Source organism: Hevea brasiliensis, chromosome 4 (genome assembly GCF_030052815.1).
Source record: "Hevea brasiliensis isolate MT/VB/25A 57/8 chromosome 4, ASM3005281v1, whole genome shotgun sequence".
NCBI classification, from domain to species: Eukaryota; Viridiplantae; Streptophyta; class Magnoliopsida; order Malpighiales; family Euphorbiaceae; genus Hevea; species Hevea brasiliensis.
Window position 1 is genome coordinate 441602 of NC_079496.1, and position 16970 is coordinate 458571.

At 34.8% G+C, this 16970-nt stretch overlaps 4 protein-coding genes across 8 annotated transcripts; 3 read left to right on the forward strand and 1 right to left on the reverse strand.

Annotated features, from left to right (window-relative positions):
- Positions 1 to 539: 539 nt before the first annotated feature.
- LOC110635264 (uncharacterized) lies at positions 540 to 1816 on the forward strand. Its single transcript, XM_021784530.2, has one exon. The coding sequence runs from the start codon at positions 817 to 819 to the stop codon at positions 1549 to 1551; it is 735 nt and encodes a 244-aa protein (XP_021640222.1). The 5' UTR covers positions 540 to 816; the 3' UTR covers positions 1552 to 1816.
- A 1566-nt stretch (positions 1817 to 3382) lies between these two features.
- LOC110635266 (uncharacterized) lies at positions 3383 to 7742 on the forward strand. 4 transcript variants are annotated; one of them, XM_021784533.2, is made up of 7 exons: positions 3388 to 3674; positions 3992 to 5420; positions 5529 to 6212; positions 6291 to 6374; positions 6456 to 6531; positions 6654 to 6970; positions 7320 to 7742. In XM_021784533.2, the coding sequence occupies exons 2-7, from the start codon at positions 4077 to 4079 to the stop codon at positions 7545 to 7547; spliced, it is 2733 nt and encodes a 910-aa protein (XP_021640225.2). In that variant the 5' UTR covers positions 3388 to 3674; positions 3992 to 4076; the 3' UTR covers positions 7548 to 7742. The 4 variants fall into 4 exon arrangements, with proteins under 4 accessions (XP_058000819.1, XP_058000818.1, XP_021640225.2 ...); XM_021784532.2 differs by having other exon boundaries at positions 4064 to 5420; XM_058144836.1 differs by lacking the exon at positions 7320 to 7742 and adding an exon at positions 7172 to 7313 and having other exon boundaries at positions 3383 to 5420.
- Positions 7743 to 8299: 557 nt separating this feature from the next.
- On the forward strand, positions 8300 to 11057 carry LOC110635277 (rRNA-processing protein fcf2). 2 transcript variants are annotated; one of them, XM_021784561.2, is made up of 6 exons: positions 8300 to 8582; positions 9290 to 9534; positions 9623 to 9683; positions 9886 to 9963; positions 10126 to 10241; positions 10682 to 11057. In XM_021784561.2, the coding sequence occupies exons 2-6, from the start codon at positions 9308 to 9310 to the stop codon at positions 10788 to 10790; spliced, it is 591 nt and encodes a 196-aa protein (XP_021640253.2). In that variant the 5' UTR covers positions 8300 to 8582; positions 9290 to 9307; the 3' UTR covers positions 10791 to 11057. The 2 variants fall into 2 exon arrangements, with proteins under 2 accessions (XP_021640253.2, XP_021640252.2); XM_021784560.2 differs by having other exon boundaries at positions 8302 to 8582; positions 9301 to 9534.
- A 237-nt stretch (positions 11058 to 11294) lies between these two features.
- LOC110635268 (pyruvate dehydrogenase (acetyl-transferring) kinase, mitochondrial) lies at positions 11295 to 14999 on the reverse strand. Its single transcript, XM_021784536.2, has 6 exons — positions 14406 to 14999; positions 13501 to 13759; positions 13195 to 13375; positions 12604 to 12751; positions 12069 to 12282; positions 11295 to 11547 (listed from the first exon to the last, which is right to left on the reverse strand). Exons 1-6 carry the CDS (start codon positions 14652 to 14654, stop codon positions 11489 to 11491), a joined length of 1110 nt encoding a protein of 369 aa, XP_021640228.2. The 5' UTR covers positions 14655 to 14999; the 3' UTR covers positions 11295 to 11488.
- Positions 15000 to 16970: the final 1971 nt, after the last annotated feature.

The window sequence follows — 16970 nt, forward strand, 5'->3', positions numbered from 1 at the left end:
CAAAATGAAAAAAATTTGTATTAATTTTCTTCAGAAAACATTTTTCTTTTTGTCATTCTCATTAAAGTTCAGTTCAACACGTGCAGAACCTGATTTTCGTTGAGAGCGGATAATAAATAAATGACTAAAGAATGAATAATAATTGAGTTGTTGTATTTTAGAAATTATATTAATTAGTTTCTAAAATTTCATTTACTTAAGATTTGTAATTGTCAATTATTGTATTTTACATTAGTTAATCATTGACTAGATAATAATTTTCCTCTCCATACCCATTTTTAGTTTCACCTTTCATTTCGCTCTCCCTCTTTCCTTCTTATTTTAATTTATTTTCATTTTTATTTCTTGTCATATCTTAAGTTCCTCAATTCATCATTTTTCAAAAAAAAAAAATTCCTCAATTCATCCTCACTTCAAAAAAAAAAACAAAAAAGTTATTATTAATTCACTCAGACTAAAATGTTTGGATTTAACACTTTTATTTTTAATATGTAAATTTTCATTATATCTCATCATTAAATCTCGAAATGGATTTCGAGATGCTCTGATAATTTTTTAAATTATAAAAAATTGACTAATAAAAAATAAAATAAAGAAATTCTCCGCGCTTGGCTTCTGCTTCGTTCCTGGGCTTCGCCATTCCAAATTTCGAAATCGATCATTCCTATTTGGCAGAAGCAAGTCCTCTGCACCACAATCCATTTCCAAATACTCGTAACCCTAATCTCTCTCTACTCCTTAGGGTTCCTTCTTACAGATCAATCTCCTCATGCTACTCCCATTCATATTCTCATAGTAATTAATCACAATTTACAAATGAACAGAGATCACCAGTCCCAATGCGGGGGTTGCGGTGGAGACAGGCGCTGGGTCCTCCACAACGTCCGCCACAGAGCCGCCTACCGTCGCCTGTGCACCAATTGCATCTTGAAGACCCACCAGGGTCTCTTCTGCCCCTTCTGCTTCCAAGTGTTCGAGGAGTCTCTTCCCCCCAAGGAGCGCCTCATGTGCCTCAAATGCCCTTCCATCTCCCACCTCTCCTGCGTTCCTTGCTCTCACCCTCATTCCCCTCCTTCCTTTCTCTGCCCCCCTTGCTCCACCCCTAATTTCTCCTTTTTTAACCTCGACTCCTCCTCCACCAATGATAACACAAACAGTGGGAGGCCCATTGATAAGGACTCTGCCAGAGCACTCGTCGCTGCTGCCAAAATTGCCGCTGTCTCCATGACGAAAGCCGCAGCTGTCGCCAGGGTTGAAGCGGAGAGGAGGGTCAAGGAGGCTGCTTTGGCTAAGAAGAGAGCAAGAGAAGCTTTGGAAAGACTCGCCTTCTTAGCCGCCAAAGAGAAAGAAACCAAAGGAGCCGTTAAAGAGTCTGCTCAGCAGCAGCATAAATTTAGTAATAACAACAACAAGCGGATTCTGGTTGATGGAATGATCCGTAAGGAGCAATCCAGAAATGGTGCTGTGCAAACCGAAAAGGGTAGTGATGGGATCTATTCTGTTTCTTCCGTTGTAAATGCTAGTGCTACTGCAGGACAGTTGAAACGCTAATAAGGCAGCTTGGCTATGGACGAGATGTATTGGTAATCCACTAGGGGCTCCCCTCTGTTTTTGTTGTTGTTAAAGCGGATTTTTTTTTTTTTTTGATAGTCTTGTAAAAATGATTCACTTTAGCATAGGACGTTGTAGGTGATGTTCCTTGTTATTGCCTAGTCAGTCTTTATTTTCTCAAGCCCATCTCTTTCTCTGTACTTGTTGTTCTAGATTTCTGTTATCTGAATTTCCCTTGAATCATTAGCTGCTGTGTTGCATTTTATTTTCTCAAGTCTCTTACCTGCTTTATCTGGGTAAACTAGACAATAGGATTCTATGTTAAATTGTAGTTCTTATTCATTTGGATGCAGCAATGTTATTTTATTGTGTCTTCATGTATTTGCCAAAGTTACCTGATGTTGTTGAATTAATTGGAAATTCAATGGGGGTGATTTGTAGCAATTAGTCATATAGTGGTGATCAAATTTAGATAAGCAACCTTTCTATGCACCGATGAGAAATTCACAAATTGTACCGAAAATGATTCCTGGATAACTTGTTTAACCATGCGTCTCCAAAATGAGCTGAAATTCTATTTGTAAAATTCTTCTCGGGCTATCTGTCAACAAGGTGAAGAAAGAAGAAGATCTGCTAGTAGTCACATGTTATCAGGATACTTTTCAAATGTATTGTGATCTAATGTCAAGTAGTTGAGTTCTGATGATGGCACTTTACGAGTATCTCAAGGAGATTTCAGGTACTGATTTTACAGTAAATTAAGTTAATTGATAAGCAAAATCTATGTGGAATTGAAGTTGCTTTTTCTCTGGTTCAGGAAAATAAAAAGGGTAAGATGCGAATAGTAATCATAGCTTCTCATGTTTGCTTCACTGGGGTCCGGATCACACCCAATAGCCCCAAGGCTCAAGCGTACGTTATATTCATGACAGAAATGGAATGAACATTAGTAGTTATCTGTAACCGTGTAATTTGCCTTTTTTGTTTTATTATTATTATTATTCCTGAATGAAATTTATCCATTTTTATTTTCACAACCTGTTTTATTCCTTGGAAAAAAAACTTGTTTTTTTCCAATTTTTTGGGTATTTTAGATTGGTCCAAACAATTTGGTGGTTGTCATGGTTAGACTTAAATAAATTCTGAGTACTTCAGTTGTCACAATGAAGAATAAGGATTCCTTAAAACTTCAGTGGTGCTTACATCAAAATATGGTATTTTTGGGTATTAATTTGTGTTATCTATTTATTTATCTTATTGTTATGTAACATCTCCTATTCCTTATGACAAGGTTATTTGAATTTTGATGCTTTCTTTTTTATGCATTACCATGTAACCTTAGCGTGTATCATAATAATGCATCCATAAGGCAAATGTTAATACCTTTTTGATGCCAAACATGAACGCTGAGCAATCGAAGCATTGGGAGGATTGAAAGAGAAAACACACGTTGCCACAGTTCCTCTCATGAGGCAAATTTGATGAATACCCGTGAAATGGATGGCTAGTTATATCAACGAAACGTTAAAACAACAAAAATAAAATAAATGAACACATGGATGGATGCAAAGATTGTTTTGGGGATGGATAATGGATACCTACATTAAAAAGTTTTTATGTGTAAATGAGTTACTGAGTCAATTCCATCAAATTTTGGGCGCAAACTCAGTGTGCCCTTTTGAGGGACAGGAGTAAGAAAAATCATTTTAATGGATTGATGAAAAAAAAAAATTTAATAAGAAAAGGCACTGCTGAGCCCTGAAGGGGCGTGGTGGTACTCGTAATCGAGGGCATATCCGGACACTTGTTTTAAAAAAAATTAGTTAAAGAAAAAAAATAAGGTTAGGCTAGCGTTGAACAGAAAAATTGGTGGTCGAGTTGAGGCATAACCACTCGCGACTCGCGATTCTAACACAGCCGATCCCTCGTCTCGTTCTTCCCACACTCGTCAATTTCTTTCCTTTCTCCATTTTCCCTCCAATCTTTGCCCTAAGAAAAGCTCCACAATTTCTTTTCTAAATTTTCGATTTTCAAAATCAAATGCCAATCATTTTGTGGCAAATTTATCTATTGGGTCTTCGATTCGATTCTCTGATTCTAAGTTCTTCCCCACGCCTCATCAGGTATGCAAAGAAACTGTATTTCTTTCGCTTTCTCTTAATTATATCAAAATCCAGTCTCTATTGTTCTGCTATTGCAATTGATTGTTAACCATTTTCCCACGATAAAAGTTACCAACTTTTTCTCTTCCTTTTAATGTTAGAAGCTAACTGGTTAGGATACAATCTGCTGCTTTCAATAATTCAATTTTACCTGAGAATCAGAATTCTAAACTAATTGTATTTGCACCAAATGTCTATAAATTTGTGTTGGCCATCAATTTCTTCATGTTTGACGCACATTATGTAACATAACATTTGCCTACCAACTTCAACACAAGGAACTACTTCTCAACAACTTTTGCTGGCCTTTCTCTTGAGTGGTGATGATTATGCTCAAATACTTAATGCAGCAAACTCTCCTGAATGGTTGAACTGATGGCCCCACTCCGCTCCTCTGGAATTGTTGATCCGGGATGGGAGCATGGTGTTGCTCAAGATGAGAGGAAGAAGAAGGTCAAATGCAACTATTGTGGAAAGGTAGTTAGTGGTGGGATATTTAGGTTAAAGCAACATTTAGCTCGAGTGTCTGGAGAAGTCACTTATTGTGATAAAGCTCCAGAGGAAGTGTACCTTAGAATGAAAGAAAATTTGGAAGGAAGCCGTTCCAATAATAAGAAGGGAAAACAATCTCAAGATGATGGACAGGCTTATTTGAATTTCCAATACGATGATGAAGAAGACCATGAACATCATGTTGGCTTTAAAGGCAAAGGGAAACACTTGATTGGTGATACAAACTTGATGTTAAATTTGACCCCCATACGGTCGCTAGGATATGTTGACCCTGGGTGGGATCATGGTGTTGCTCAGGATGAGAGGAAGAAAAAGGTCAAGTGTAATTATTGTGATAAAGTTGTTAGTGGAGGTATCAACCGATTTAAACAGCACCTAGCCAGAATTCCTGGCGAAGTAGCACCTTGTAAAAATGCTCCTGAGGAAGTGTACCTTAAAATAAAAGAAAATATGAAATGGCACCGTACTGGCAGGAGACAAAGACAGATGGATACCAAAGCAATATCTGCTTTCTGTAAGCAATCTGATAATGAAGATGAAGAAGATGAGCAAGAACAAGATGCCCTACTTCGTAAGAGCAAGGAAAGGCTGGTAATTGGTGATAGAATATTGGGGAATGATTTGAGAGTGACTTACAAGGGAATGACTTCTAGTAATGGCTCTGAACCTTTATTTAAAAAATCAAGATTGGACTCTGTTTTTCTGAATACACCAAATAGTATAATGCCACCATCTTGCAAACAGTTAAAGATGAAAACTAGGTCCTGCAGAAAATCTCGCAAAGAAGTTATTTCTGCAATTTGCAAATTTTTTTACCATGCAGGAATTCCAATACAAGCAGCAAATTCCCTGTACTTCCATAAGATGCTTGAGTTGGTTGGTCAATATGGACCGGGTTTGGTTGGCCCTCAGAGCCAGGTGATATCTGGTCGCTTCCTACAGGAGGAAATTGCAACTATTAAAAACTACCTATTTGAGTACAAGGCATCCTGGGCAATCACTGGTTGTTCAATAATGGCTGATAGTTGGATGGATATTGAGGGTAGGACATTGATCAATATTTTAGTTTCTTGCCCCCATGGCGTGTACTTTGTTGCTTCAGTTGATGCCAGTGATATGCTAGAAGATGCTTTAAGTCTGTTTAAGCTATTGGACAAAGTAGTGGAAGACATGGGTGAGGAAAATGTAGTGCAGGTAGCTGCCAACTCTGCTCATTAAAATTCTCAAGTAGCTTGCCATACATAAATATGATACAGTCATCGCTAACTTGCATTTCACCTCCTTTCTTTGCTCTTCTTGTAGGTAATCACTGAGAATACTCCCAGTTTTAAGGCTGCTGGAAAGATGCTTCAAGAGAAGAGAAACAATTTATTCTGGACACCATGTGCCACCTACTGTATTGATCGATTGCTTGAAGATTTTCTGAAGATCAAATGCGTAGGAGAGTGCATGGTGAAAGGCCAAAAGATTACAAAACTCATTTACAACTCCATCTGGTTACTAAATCTTATGAAAGAATTTACCCAGGGGCAGGAACTTCTGAGGCCAGCCACTACTCGATTTGCCTCTAGCTTTTCAACTTTACAAAGCTTGCTGGACAATAGGACTAGTCTAAAAAGAATGTTTCAGTCGAGCAAATGGACTTCCTCTAGATTCTCCAAATCAGATGAAGGGAAAGAGGTAGAAAAGATTGTAGCAACTGCTACATTTTGGAAGAAGGTGCTGTATGTTAGCAAATCGGTAGATCCAGTAATGCAAGTGCTTCAAAAGGTTGATAGTGGTGAAAATCCTTCAATGCCATATATATATAGTGACATGTGCAGGGCTAAGTTTACAATCAAATCCATTCATGGAGATGATGCACGTAAATATGGACCTTTCTGGAGTGTGCTGGAGAATCACTGGAACTCGTGGTTGCACCACCCTTTATACATGGCTGCTTACTTCTTGAATCCATCATACAGATATCGATCTGATTTTCTGGCGGTAGGAGACATAACAAGGTTCATTAATTTTAAATTTACTTCTTCTTATTCTTTGCTAATTAGTCATATGTGACTGTAGCAGTCAGAGGTGATACGTGGACTAAATGAATGCATCCATCGGCTGGAGCCAGATAACATGAGAAAGATTTCTGCATCCAAGCAAGTAAGAGCTTTGAGATTAGATTTGATGTGCTAAATCCCTAGATGTTTTCCCTTTCAATAATGTTGTTGCATAATCTCTCAGATTTCTGATTATAATTCTGCAAAAGGCGATTTTGGAACTGAATTGGCAATTAGCACAAGAACAGAGCTTGACCCAGGTGATTCATTAAATTGACATGATGGAATTTCAGTCTTTGAGGAACTTATACTCATGGACATGTAATACAATTGTCATATGAAAGTGTAAGTTTTGGACTGGTTACTAATTTTATCATATCAGCTGCATGGTGGCAACAACATGGGATAAGCTGCTTAGAGCTGCAACGAATAGCTGTGCGCGTACTAAGTCAGACTTGCTCCTCTTTTGGGTGTGAACATTCCTGGAGCATATATGATCAGATCCATAGCCAGAGGCAAAATCGTTTTGCTCAGAAAAGATTTGAAGACCTTGTGTTTGTTCACTACAACTTGCGACTTAGGGAATGCCAATTAAAGAAAAGGTCCAGCAGTTCGATTTCCCTGGATGGTGTGTTACTAGAACGCTTACTAAATGACTGGATTGTAGAAGCAGAGAAGCAACCCTTTCAAGAAGATGAGGTATTGTCCCTTTTTCTTTATATCCATCATGGGTGTACTGTAATTTCTTTTTCAGAAAAAAGGCTCGCATGATGTGTGCAAACGATAAAAAGAACTCAAATTACTCATTGTTTTTACTTGAAGCTTGAATTCATGTCAATCGAATTATCTTAGTAAACGTTATTGTTTGAATTATTAATATATGAATTTATTTGTTGGCAGACAACCCGAATATACTAAGGTTCATGGGTTTTCAGAGTAATTGGAAACTGTTATTCTCCAAGTGAAAAAATGCTTTTTATTACATGCTAAGCGAAAGTGGTTGATTTTGACGAATTGTGACATGAAGCCCTGTTTGCTCTTTGTCCAGGAAATACTTTGCAATGAAAATGGAGCAACATATGAAGACAGATGTGATGATTTGATTGATTATCATGATGGAATTGTGGAACCTCACAAGGGAACTCTTGAGCTTGTGACTATGGCTGATGTTGAACCCTTGGATGTTAATCCCGCAAATGCTGGTGGCACCAGTGACGACGACAACGATGACGATGAAGATGATGATAACTTTTTTGATGATAATTTGAGTGATTAAGTTTAGGTATGACTCAGCTGACTTGGGAGAACAGAAGTAAAGAATTTAGACAGTTCTTTACTGTAGTCGATGTAAAATTGTAGTTCATCTGTTCTTTTTCCCCCCTACATTGTCAATTTGTTTTGGGGAAATCCTTGGGAGACACATTGAGCCTGAATTATCACTATTTTGAGTGCAACGCATATTTCACTTGAAGCCTCGTGATGTTTGCTATTTTAGTTCATTCTGGATGATATTACAATGTCAACATGAATGCAGCTTGTCAGAGACTTGGAGTTTGTTCCAAGAGATTGTTGCAATTAGCCACAATAAGTCAATAACTGGAGCAAGTTTTTTTTTTTTTTTTTAATATTTAGATTGTGTATAATTAAAATAATAAATCAGAATATATAAATCCCACTGCAAATATCTATAAGTACGAATAAGGGAAACTTATAAAGGGATAAAATTTTGTTATGTATTTAATATAATTTTTATTATAATTTATTTATATTTAATTAATAATATTATTAAAAATAAATTTAATTCCTAATCTTATTATAATTCTTATTTATTTAAAACTAATTTTAATTTTTCTAAAAAAAAAAACTTACTTTAATCTTATCCCACATTTTAAATTACATTTATAAATATTATCTATAATAGAATTGTTATTAGGTATAAGTTTCTAACCCGCGTCAAGAGAGAAACTATGCAATATAAAATAAAATAAAATAAATAAAATTAAACCTAATAATAATTATAGAGAATATATGAAGACATTTTTGTCCATCGGCAAGTTCGCCCTGTTCAACGTGTATCGACTTGTTGCGGCAACAATCTCTTGGAGCAATCATTACTCACCAGACAAGCTGCATCCTTTCAAATAAACCGAAACCCTTCTCCCTTTTTCTCTTATCTCTCAATCTTTTCCTTCAGCCGCCGCCCTGCATTCACGTTCCGCCCACCCCACAAAGCCTTTCATCGCTGCCCAACCCACAGGCTCTCTGTCATCGCCGCTGCTCCTCATTCTCACCGCTGCTCTCTTTGTTATCAGTAAGTCCCTCTTTCATCGCGGAATTTGGGTAGTGATGTACTATGATTTGTGATATATAATCTCTTTCTTTGGGTGAAGTTCAAAATTCTTTATTTTTATCTTCTTGTCGATTAATAACTGATCGATTAAGCTGCCCATAAACACTAATTGAGGTTTTGAAAAGAATTGATTTTTCTCTTCTTTCTTCGTCAATTTGGATTATTGCAATTGTAATGGTGCAGGTCTCATCTTTCCCTTGTAGTTCTTCCTAGATTGTAACGTACTCGGTAGTTTATTTGGTTTATTTGCGTATCTCTTCTTCTTCTTTACTGTTATATAAAATTTCCCTTGTAGTTCTTCCCATATTATACCATAACCTGTAGTAACACGTATCAAAAATGGTTTCTTCCTTCCTTTAAAACATCCAGTGTTTCGTCCTTGGCTTGTGTGCGACTGCAAGAATAACGTTTGTTAGAATGGTTAAAAGAGATTTTGCTTCCTGGACTTCAATGATTTGTGGGTATTATCTTATAGAATAGTTAAAACTATTTTCTATTTCCAATAAGTGAACATGTTTTCTACTTTTCCAAAATGGATTTTTTTTTTTTCTATTTTCACTAAGTAAAAACGTTGTCATTAGAAAATAAATACTCTAATTTTATGGAAAACAGAAAATAGTTTTCCACATGTAAACAAATTTAGTTTTCAACATCTTAATTTTGTTTAGGTTGATTTTAGAATCAGTATGGGAGAAAAGAAGTCGTTGATTGGGCTCTCATGGGAGCCGAAGTTGCCGCCTTTGTCATCTTCGACTAAAATTAGTAATACCAAGTCCCAAGACCAACCTGAGAGGAGTGCACTTTGGAAACCCAATACAGAGCTTATTGACGGGCTATTTGTGCCACCCAACGATCCTAGAAAGGTTAACAGGTTGCTCAGAAGTCAAGCTAAAGATACACTTGGGAAAGATTGGTATGCTTGGCATCTCCATTTCTTTGTTAATTTTTTTTGTTTCAAGTTCCCTTGGCTGAATTTTGTATTTTCTGAATGGTGTGTGTAGGTTTGATATGCCTGCCCCTACTATGACGCCTGAATTGAAAAAAGATCTCCAGTTACTTAAGGTGCCATATCCCCCTCAATTTTTTTTCTTTGTATTTTTCTGTGCGGCTTTGTTCTTGAGTGACACTGCATGATACGAGTCTGTGAGACATTCTTGGTGTCTTCTGCAAAATGTGCATTAGAACCTATAGTTTTGGTAGTTCGGTTCCTTATGTTTTGAGGAGTCACACAGTATTGATTTCAGTTGTTTGCTTGATGATACAGCTGAGGGGTGCTCTTGATCCAAAGAGACACTATAAAAAGGGTGAATCAAAATCAAAAACACTGCCCAAGTATTTCCAGGTATGTCTATGGTGTCCATCAAAAACTGATAGTGTAACAAATAAGAGCTGTGACTGTGATGATAAGTGTATGGAATTTTATTCTATTTGGTGTCCTCTGCAGTCTAACATAATTTTGCTGGGCTAATTAGCAAAGCTTTTGGTTCTTTTGACAATTGATCAGGTTGGTACAGTTGTAGAGTCAGCAATAGATTTCTTCTCCGGTAGGCTAACTAAGAAGGAGAGGAAGGCAACCATTGCAGATGAGGTGCTTTCTGATCTTACTCTCGCAGCTTACAGGTGAGATAGGCAGTCCTCCCCTGCCTTATAGAGAAGAGAACATAATTTCATTTACGCATGTTACTGATATCAAAAATATCAATTAATAACAAGGTAGAAGTAATGCTTAATTATAGGCTTTTTGAAAAAGATTTATCATCTAGAAATAATGATAATCTGAGATACACCAACAAGAAGATCATCATACTAGCAAATAAGGGTAACCAACAACTGTTAGCTTTGTTATTTTTTAGGGAACAGATGAGCATGGCTACTTTATAGATTGTCAACTTGTAAGTTTGCATGTCCAAATTTTTTTAGAATATGTGCTCATTGTGCAAAATACATGAGCTTGATATCCAGTCCATGTGATAAGCAAGCTTAGTAAGTGCTTTTATTTTGCCAATGTTTGATACAGCATTGTTGATCTTGCTTGGATGTTTACTTTTAACATGTTACAGGAAGCGCAAGGTCCAAGAGATAGAAGAACAAAATCGTCCTGCTGGAAATGAGAAGTGGAAGATAAAGGGTCGACAGTCCAGGAAGCGGGCCAAGGAAAGAAGGCACTAGTAGCTCAACGTTTTTCCTCCTTTAGAGTAAAACAGGATGTGTTGGAGATGTTGTAGCAACCAGAGGTTGGGGAGAGGAAGAAATTTGTTGTTTAATTGCTTCAAATTTATTTTATATATACATTCATAGTCGTGGTGTCCACATTAAAATTTTTAGCATTTATTACTATGTTAGTCCTCTTTGGTAGCCATCATGTGAGACTATTGTGATGTCATAACAGATTCATTTGCTACGAGGTTATTCATAACAGTAGTGCTTGTTCTGGAATTTGACGGTGGAAATTGATTTATCTTGGTGAAAGAAATCTGCACTCTTGATTCAAATCGCAGGGGGTGCGGTGCACAGCGCCTCGCCGCCCCGCCCTACCCTTAACACCCGCCCCCCCCCCCCAAAAAAAAAAAAAAAAAAAAAAAACCTGAATTGATTTATCTTTTTGGCATTCAAGAAAGAGGACCATAGCCTATATATATCCTTCTGTGTGCAGGTATAAAAAAGGGAAAAAAATGAATAACGGGAGGTAAATGGATAATATTGCATCTCAAGTATGTACATGAACGACTGCTATTTTGTTAGACTGAACAATTAACAATCCAGTTCATAGAAAAAAAAGCAATTGACGGTCGTTTTTAACACCATTCAATGTTTCCAAGAGTCACTTAAGACAATTTCAGTTTCAGATCAACTTCTAAGTTGAACGCTCAAGGCAGGGGCTCTTGTGAATCTCCCAGCCGTAACAAATGAAGATATGCATCAGTACCTGCATTCACAAGACACAAATTACAAGGGAATTTCTGGTGCGCTATGCAAAATAAAAGACTGAAAACAAAGAATAGAGATGCACAAGAGAGTAAAACTCATAGAAGATGTAAACCATCATGAATAAATAAAACATAATTACTAGCTATTACAGGCTGAAGCTTATATACATATTCTCAACAATCAACCACAAAACACCGCAAATTCTTTAAGCAGCTCCATAAGTTCAACAATCAATATCTTTGCACACAAGGTCCAACTTTAAGTTAATATAATAATTTATAAAATTTTTAGAAATTATTCATGTTTTTCATTTTCAATTTTTTGGATAATAATATAAATATAAAAATAAATATCTGCTTTACAAAGTAACGTAAATATTTGATTACTGTAACAAACACCAGATAGTAAAAGAGCTCATAAGTTTTTTGCTAAATCCTGAAATAATGTGCTTCAATATCAGCTGGCATACAAGTGCCCAACACATTCCAAATGCAATATCTTATAGATTAATCAACTCACCATATCCCTCCATGGAGATAACTTGCAGATCACCTCCAAAATACCTGGCATACAAACGGCTAATTGGAAGCCCACATCCATATCCAGCCATTGTTACTGCATCAGCTGTTCCAAGATTAGCATCCTCATCCAGTGGGTTTCTGGCAGTGCTGTAAAGATAGGTGAATATTTTGGGAAGACCACTTCTTGGTATACCACCCCCCTCATCTGAAACCTATGAAAGCAGCAAGACCAAGTTGTTAGAATTTAATCCATCATAGACTAATAGTTCAGCACTGGTCCTTCATTGTAGCATTTCAAACTGTCAAACAAAGGGAAAAATCGGCAGCACACAGAAACAATGAAATGACGTGTGAAAGCTTTCACTAATGGCAAATTGTAGAAGGAGGTAATAATTTATGGAAAAGTCCAAGGTGACAAAGTAGATCATACATTGTAAACCACAGCCCTTGAATGAATTGATAAAAGCTCATCTAATGGTTAAAAAATAAACTATAAAACGTTTATTAAAGAATAAATTACCCAGGCACCATACCTTTATAGTGACATCCTCAATTCCTTCAGCAACTATTATCCGAACAGGAGGTGCAACTTTGTCCGAGTCCATGTAACGCTCTTGAACAGCTCGCAAGGAATTCTTGACCAACTCAAACACCATATGATGCAAATGCGCTGGAACATACCTGTTTTTACAAACAAAGGAATTTCTATAAAATAAAAAGATTCCATAATAAGTATATATCTCTAATTATGATAAATGAAATAGTTTAGGGAGAAGCATACCCAAATTATAAGAACAAGCATTATGATGAAAACAAAAATTGAGACAAACAGAGAGAGAGAGAGAGAGAGAGAGAGAGAGAGAGAGAGGGAGAGAATAATTGGGTAAATCCATACAGCATTACAATTCACCCCTCCCACCATGTGGGACCCACAAATTGTGTGACACAGAAATTTTGACTAAATCAAAATCAATAACTTACAAAATAAATTTAAAAAAAAGTATACAGACATAATTGAAAAAAGGTGTGAAGTTAAGGAATTTTAAACTATGAGATCAATTAACGAAGTAGCAAGTGATGTTAAGAAAGAACAAACTTAAACCAAGTGAGAAAAATAAACTTACGGGAATGTAAAATTGGGATCCCCATAAATATTGATATCAGGTGAACTGCCATACTCCCTTAAACAAATGGCACGGGCATCCTCACTGGCATTTCGTGCAACCTCAACAGGAGACATTTTTGTATGAATATAACCAATGCAATAAGGTGGGGGATTGGGATTGTGCAACTCGACATGCTGCCCTGAACATAAAAAATGGAAGCAACATACAGAAAGTTTAGACACAGCACTGAACAAAAATAAGAAATCTGACGGGAATAAATGTTGACACTTCACACTTCACAAGACATAGAAGGTCAGAACAAACCAATAAGCATTCTGATTCCAATTCTGGACATGTAAAAACGATCCAAAAACTGATGAATCTCATCAAGATCTTCGTAAACAATTTTTTGATCCATGCCTTTCTTCAATTGTTGAACACCTAAAGCCATCATAGGGACAACATTGTTGTGTCTGACCTTAATTGCCTTAATCATTTGCGTAAATTCCCTCTCTTCATTGGAATCCTTGATCTCGGGAAAGGATCTCAGATCACGGAAAGAATCCAGGTACCAATCCCGCACCTTAGAATGAAAAGTTAAGGTTTAATGAGTGTCCACCCAGAAAAAACTGGAGTTAAATCCAATAATCAATACATTCACAAATTATTCCTAAAGTCACAATTTCATGCCCGAATTATAACAAAAAAAGATCATTGAAAAATGTTAGCTTTACCATTAAACTTTTTATTTCTAAAGCAGCCAAGGTAGGAGTTTCAAAAGGCTAAACAATTAACAAACACCGCCTTGTGAATTGCAAGTGAAATTCTAGGGTCTTACTGGATGATAGTGATACGCCATATGGTTCTATTCCAGAAGTCTTTGCTATAGCAGTTGCAAAAAGCATGTATTTGATTTTGGTCTTTAAAATGGGGAGTCTAAAGAGGAGGGAGTAATTAATTAATCAAACATGGAGAATCTTTTACTATTCTTTTCTACAGACATGCAGAACCACATGATAAAAGAATTATAATATTAATTAAAAAAAAAAAGAAAGATAAGATTGGTACCCTCTCCAAATCCCTTTTTGCTGAGGTCTAACAGAAGCACAAATAAAATAATAATTTTCCTGTGCCGTAGAAAACCCCCAAAGTGCGATCAATTCCCAATCCCATAAAACCCACGTAAAATACATAAAAAAATAATAAGAATAAGAAAGAAAAGAGAGTACCTTCAGGACAGCGGGTTTTTCAGATAAGCCATGAGGGAGAGACTCGAGCTCAATAGCTCTCCTAGCAATCCTAATGGGCAACTCCTTATGAAGGAAGTGAGCAGAAATCAACAAATTCCTATCGGTAGGCCTGGAGCCAAACTCCATCATGTAGCGCAAGCTAACACCAGTCTGCTTCATGCAACCCCATCTGTGGACCTCGTCTATGAGGGTCTTGGAAAAGGAGTGGCAGACCTTCTTAGCCGCCATCGGTAATTAGTATTAAAAGCTGAAAGGCGCCGTTTTCCTCCTGAAATAGAAGTACAGAAACTCCTCCAACGCCACGCCACCCACATGCAATGCTCTGCCCAAATGCCAAACTGACATATACCGAGATCAAAATTAAAATTGAAGATGGAAAAGGGGAAAATAAATGAAATTGGCGAGAGAGGTCTCCTCTAAACCTAGGTTAGAATTTTAACCAAAGGTCTAGAGCAAGGCCGGCGCAGCCGCAATTACTAGCAATCAGCAGATAAGCATGGCACTGAAGAGGAGAGAAGACGCGTGTTTGTAAAAATTATTTAATTAAGAAGAAATTAGAGGCGACGCTTGTGGGGGACGATGTCCTGCTTGCCGATACGTGTAAAACGGAACAAGAATAGGGTTTGGGCTGGGCCGTTTTGCGTAGGAAATTGTGTGATCATAAATGAATCCTGCTGCCGTTGGGCTTTGGACTTTTTCTTTCCAATAAAAGTTGTGGCTATTATCTTTTCTATATTTAATATATATATATATATATATATATATATTTTTTAATAAAAGTCTTAATGTGTACTTTAAGGTAAAGTATGTTATCATCTTATGCTTTCTATTTGGGCCTGTGGCTTCAAAAAATTCAAAACTTTTATTAATTTTTCAAATTTTAAACAATAAGATCAGAAATTTTTAATTTAAAAAAAATTATTTAATTATTAAAATCAGGATTTTAATTTTTAACTTTAACTTATATTTTCTGCCAACACTACATGATAAATATTTTGTATTTTATATTTTTATATTTATAAAATTACTTTTAGGCCTCATTCACACATTTGAATAATATAATTTTTATTTTAAATAAATTGTTACGGATTGAAATTATATAATTAATTTTAATCATACACTTTTTACAATAGCATTTCAAGTGGTAAAAATCAAAATCTCAAATTCTAATCTCAGAGTTGGATAAAATTAATTTAAAATTTTTTATTTAATTATTCAAAATTTAAACAACGATATAAAATAAACAATTCATACAAAGTTTTAGGTTTAGGAATTTTTTTTATTATTATTATCACCTTAATGATAACGTTATTAAAAACATTGACTTACAGCACATTATTTTTTCTTTCCCAATTGGTAAAAAGAACTTTACATAAAAAAAAAATAATAATAATAATAATAAAGAGTGTGTCACGGTTTTAGCTAAAATTATATATATTTTTTTAATTATAAATAATTGTCACAATTATAGTCATAGGGATTAAATTAAAATTGAGAGAGTAATAATAAATTACATTATAGTTTTTAAAGTTTTATTTGATTAATAAAATATTTTATTATTTAAATATTTATTATATAAAATATATTTATTACATAAATTATATTTTATATTTATTTTTAATTGAAATTTTATATTAACAAATTAATTTTACTAATTGAAATATATTTTAATATAATAAATAATTTAAAATTATATAATAATAAAGTAACTACAAAATAATTACACTATAATTTTTTTTCTCAGTTATTAATTATACAAAGAAATCACATTATAATAAAATAACCATTGAAATTAGATGTTGTGCATCGACTATATAATTAATAATTAAAATTATTAATTTTATAAATAAAAATAATAATTAATTAATTTTTTCAAAATTATATAGTTGCCAATCAAATTTAAAAATATTAATATACTCGACAATAAACTATAAGTTGGTAAAAAATTATTTTTTTTTAAATGAAAAGAAATTATTAATAATTAAAAAAATTATAATTTAAATCAATAGACCTTAATACTATGTAAAAAGTTATTATTTTATTATAATGTAATTAGTTTATTAATTTTATAGATTAAATCAATGGATATTAAAGCTCTGAGCGTTGACTCGTTCTGAATCGCCAACGAGTATAGTGCACTGTCATGTTCACTGTTTCATGACGAGTTGAACGATATAAACCACTGTTAACGGCAGCTTTAGTGACGGAGTAGCAAAAAGTTTGCCGTGAAAAGTTTGGTTATAATTAAAATCAATCTCTATTAAAATTCATGAAATTTGAATAAATTATACAATTAAAATACTCTTATCAAAATACTTTCAACCAATTAAAATCCATTAGATGAAAACTATAAACTACTTTTTTTTATTTTTTGATTTATTATTAATATATTTAGACAAATGTATAAAATATTTTATATATTTCATAATATTTTAGTGTGCAAATTTTTTATGTACTTAGTAATGATACTATTTATGTTATTATATAAATCTCTTATATCAATTATTATATATTTATTAGGTATAAAATTTTTTTAAATTTTGT

Bases quoted from the DNA above. Each gene is read 5' to 3' on its own strand.
- LOC110635264 (XM_021784530.2), top strand. From the start codon at position 817: ATGAACAGAGATCACCAGTCCCAATGCGGGGGTTGCGGTGGAGACAGG.
- LOC110635277 (XM_021784561.2), top strand. From the start codon at position 9,308: ATGGGAGAAAAGAAGTCGTTGATTGGGCTCTCATGGGAGCCGAAGTTG. The intron at 9,535-9,622 runs GTATGCTTGGCA...TGGTGTGTGTAG, and splicing joins GATACACTTGGGAAAGATTG to GTTTGATATGCCTGCCCCTA. The intron at 9,964-10,125 runs GTATGTCTATGG...ACAATTGATCAG, and splicing joins CACTGCCCAAGTATTTCCAG to GTTGGTACAGTTGTAGAGTC.
- LOC110635268 (XM_021784536.2), bottom strand. From the start codon at position 14,654: ATGGCGGCTAAGAAGGTCTGCCACTCCTTTTCCAAGACCCTCATAGAC. The intron at 13,376-13,500 runs GTTTGTTCTGAC...TTTTATGTTCAG, and splicing joins TGGAATCAGAATGCTTATTG to GGCAGCATGTCGAGTTGCAC. The intron at 11,548-12,068 runs GTGAGTTGATTA...TTGTGAATGCAG, and splicing joins TATCTCCATGGAGGGATATG to GTACTGATGCATATCTTCAT.
- LOC110635266 (XM_021784533.2), top strand. From the start codon at position 4,077: ATGGTTGAACTGATGGCCCCACTCCGCTCCTCTGGAATTGTTGATCCG. The intron at 5,421-5,528 runs GTAGCTGCCAAC...CTCTTCTTGTAG, and splicing joins GTGAGGAAAATGTAGTGCAG to GTAATCACTGAGAATACTCC. The intron at 6,213-6,290 runs GTAGGAGACATA...ATGTGACTGTAG, and splicing joins ATCGATCTGATTTTCTGGCG to CAGTCAGAGGTGATACGTGG.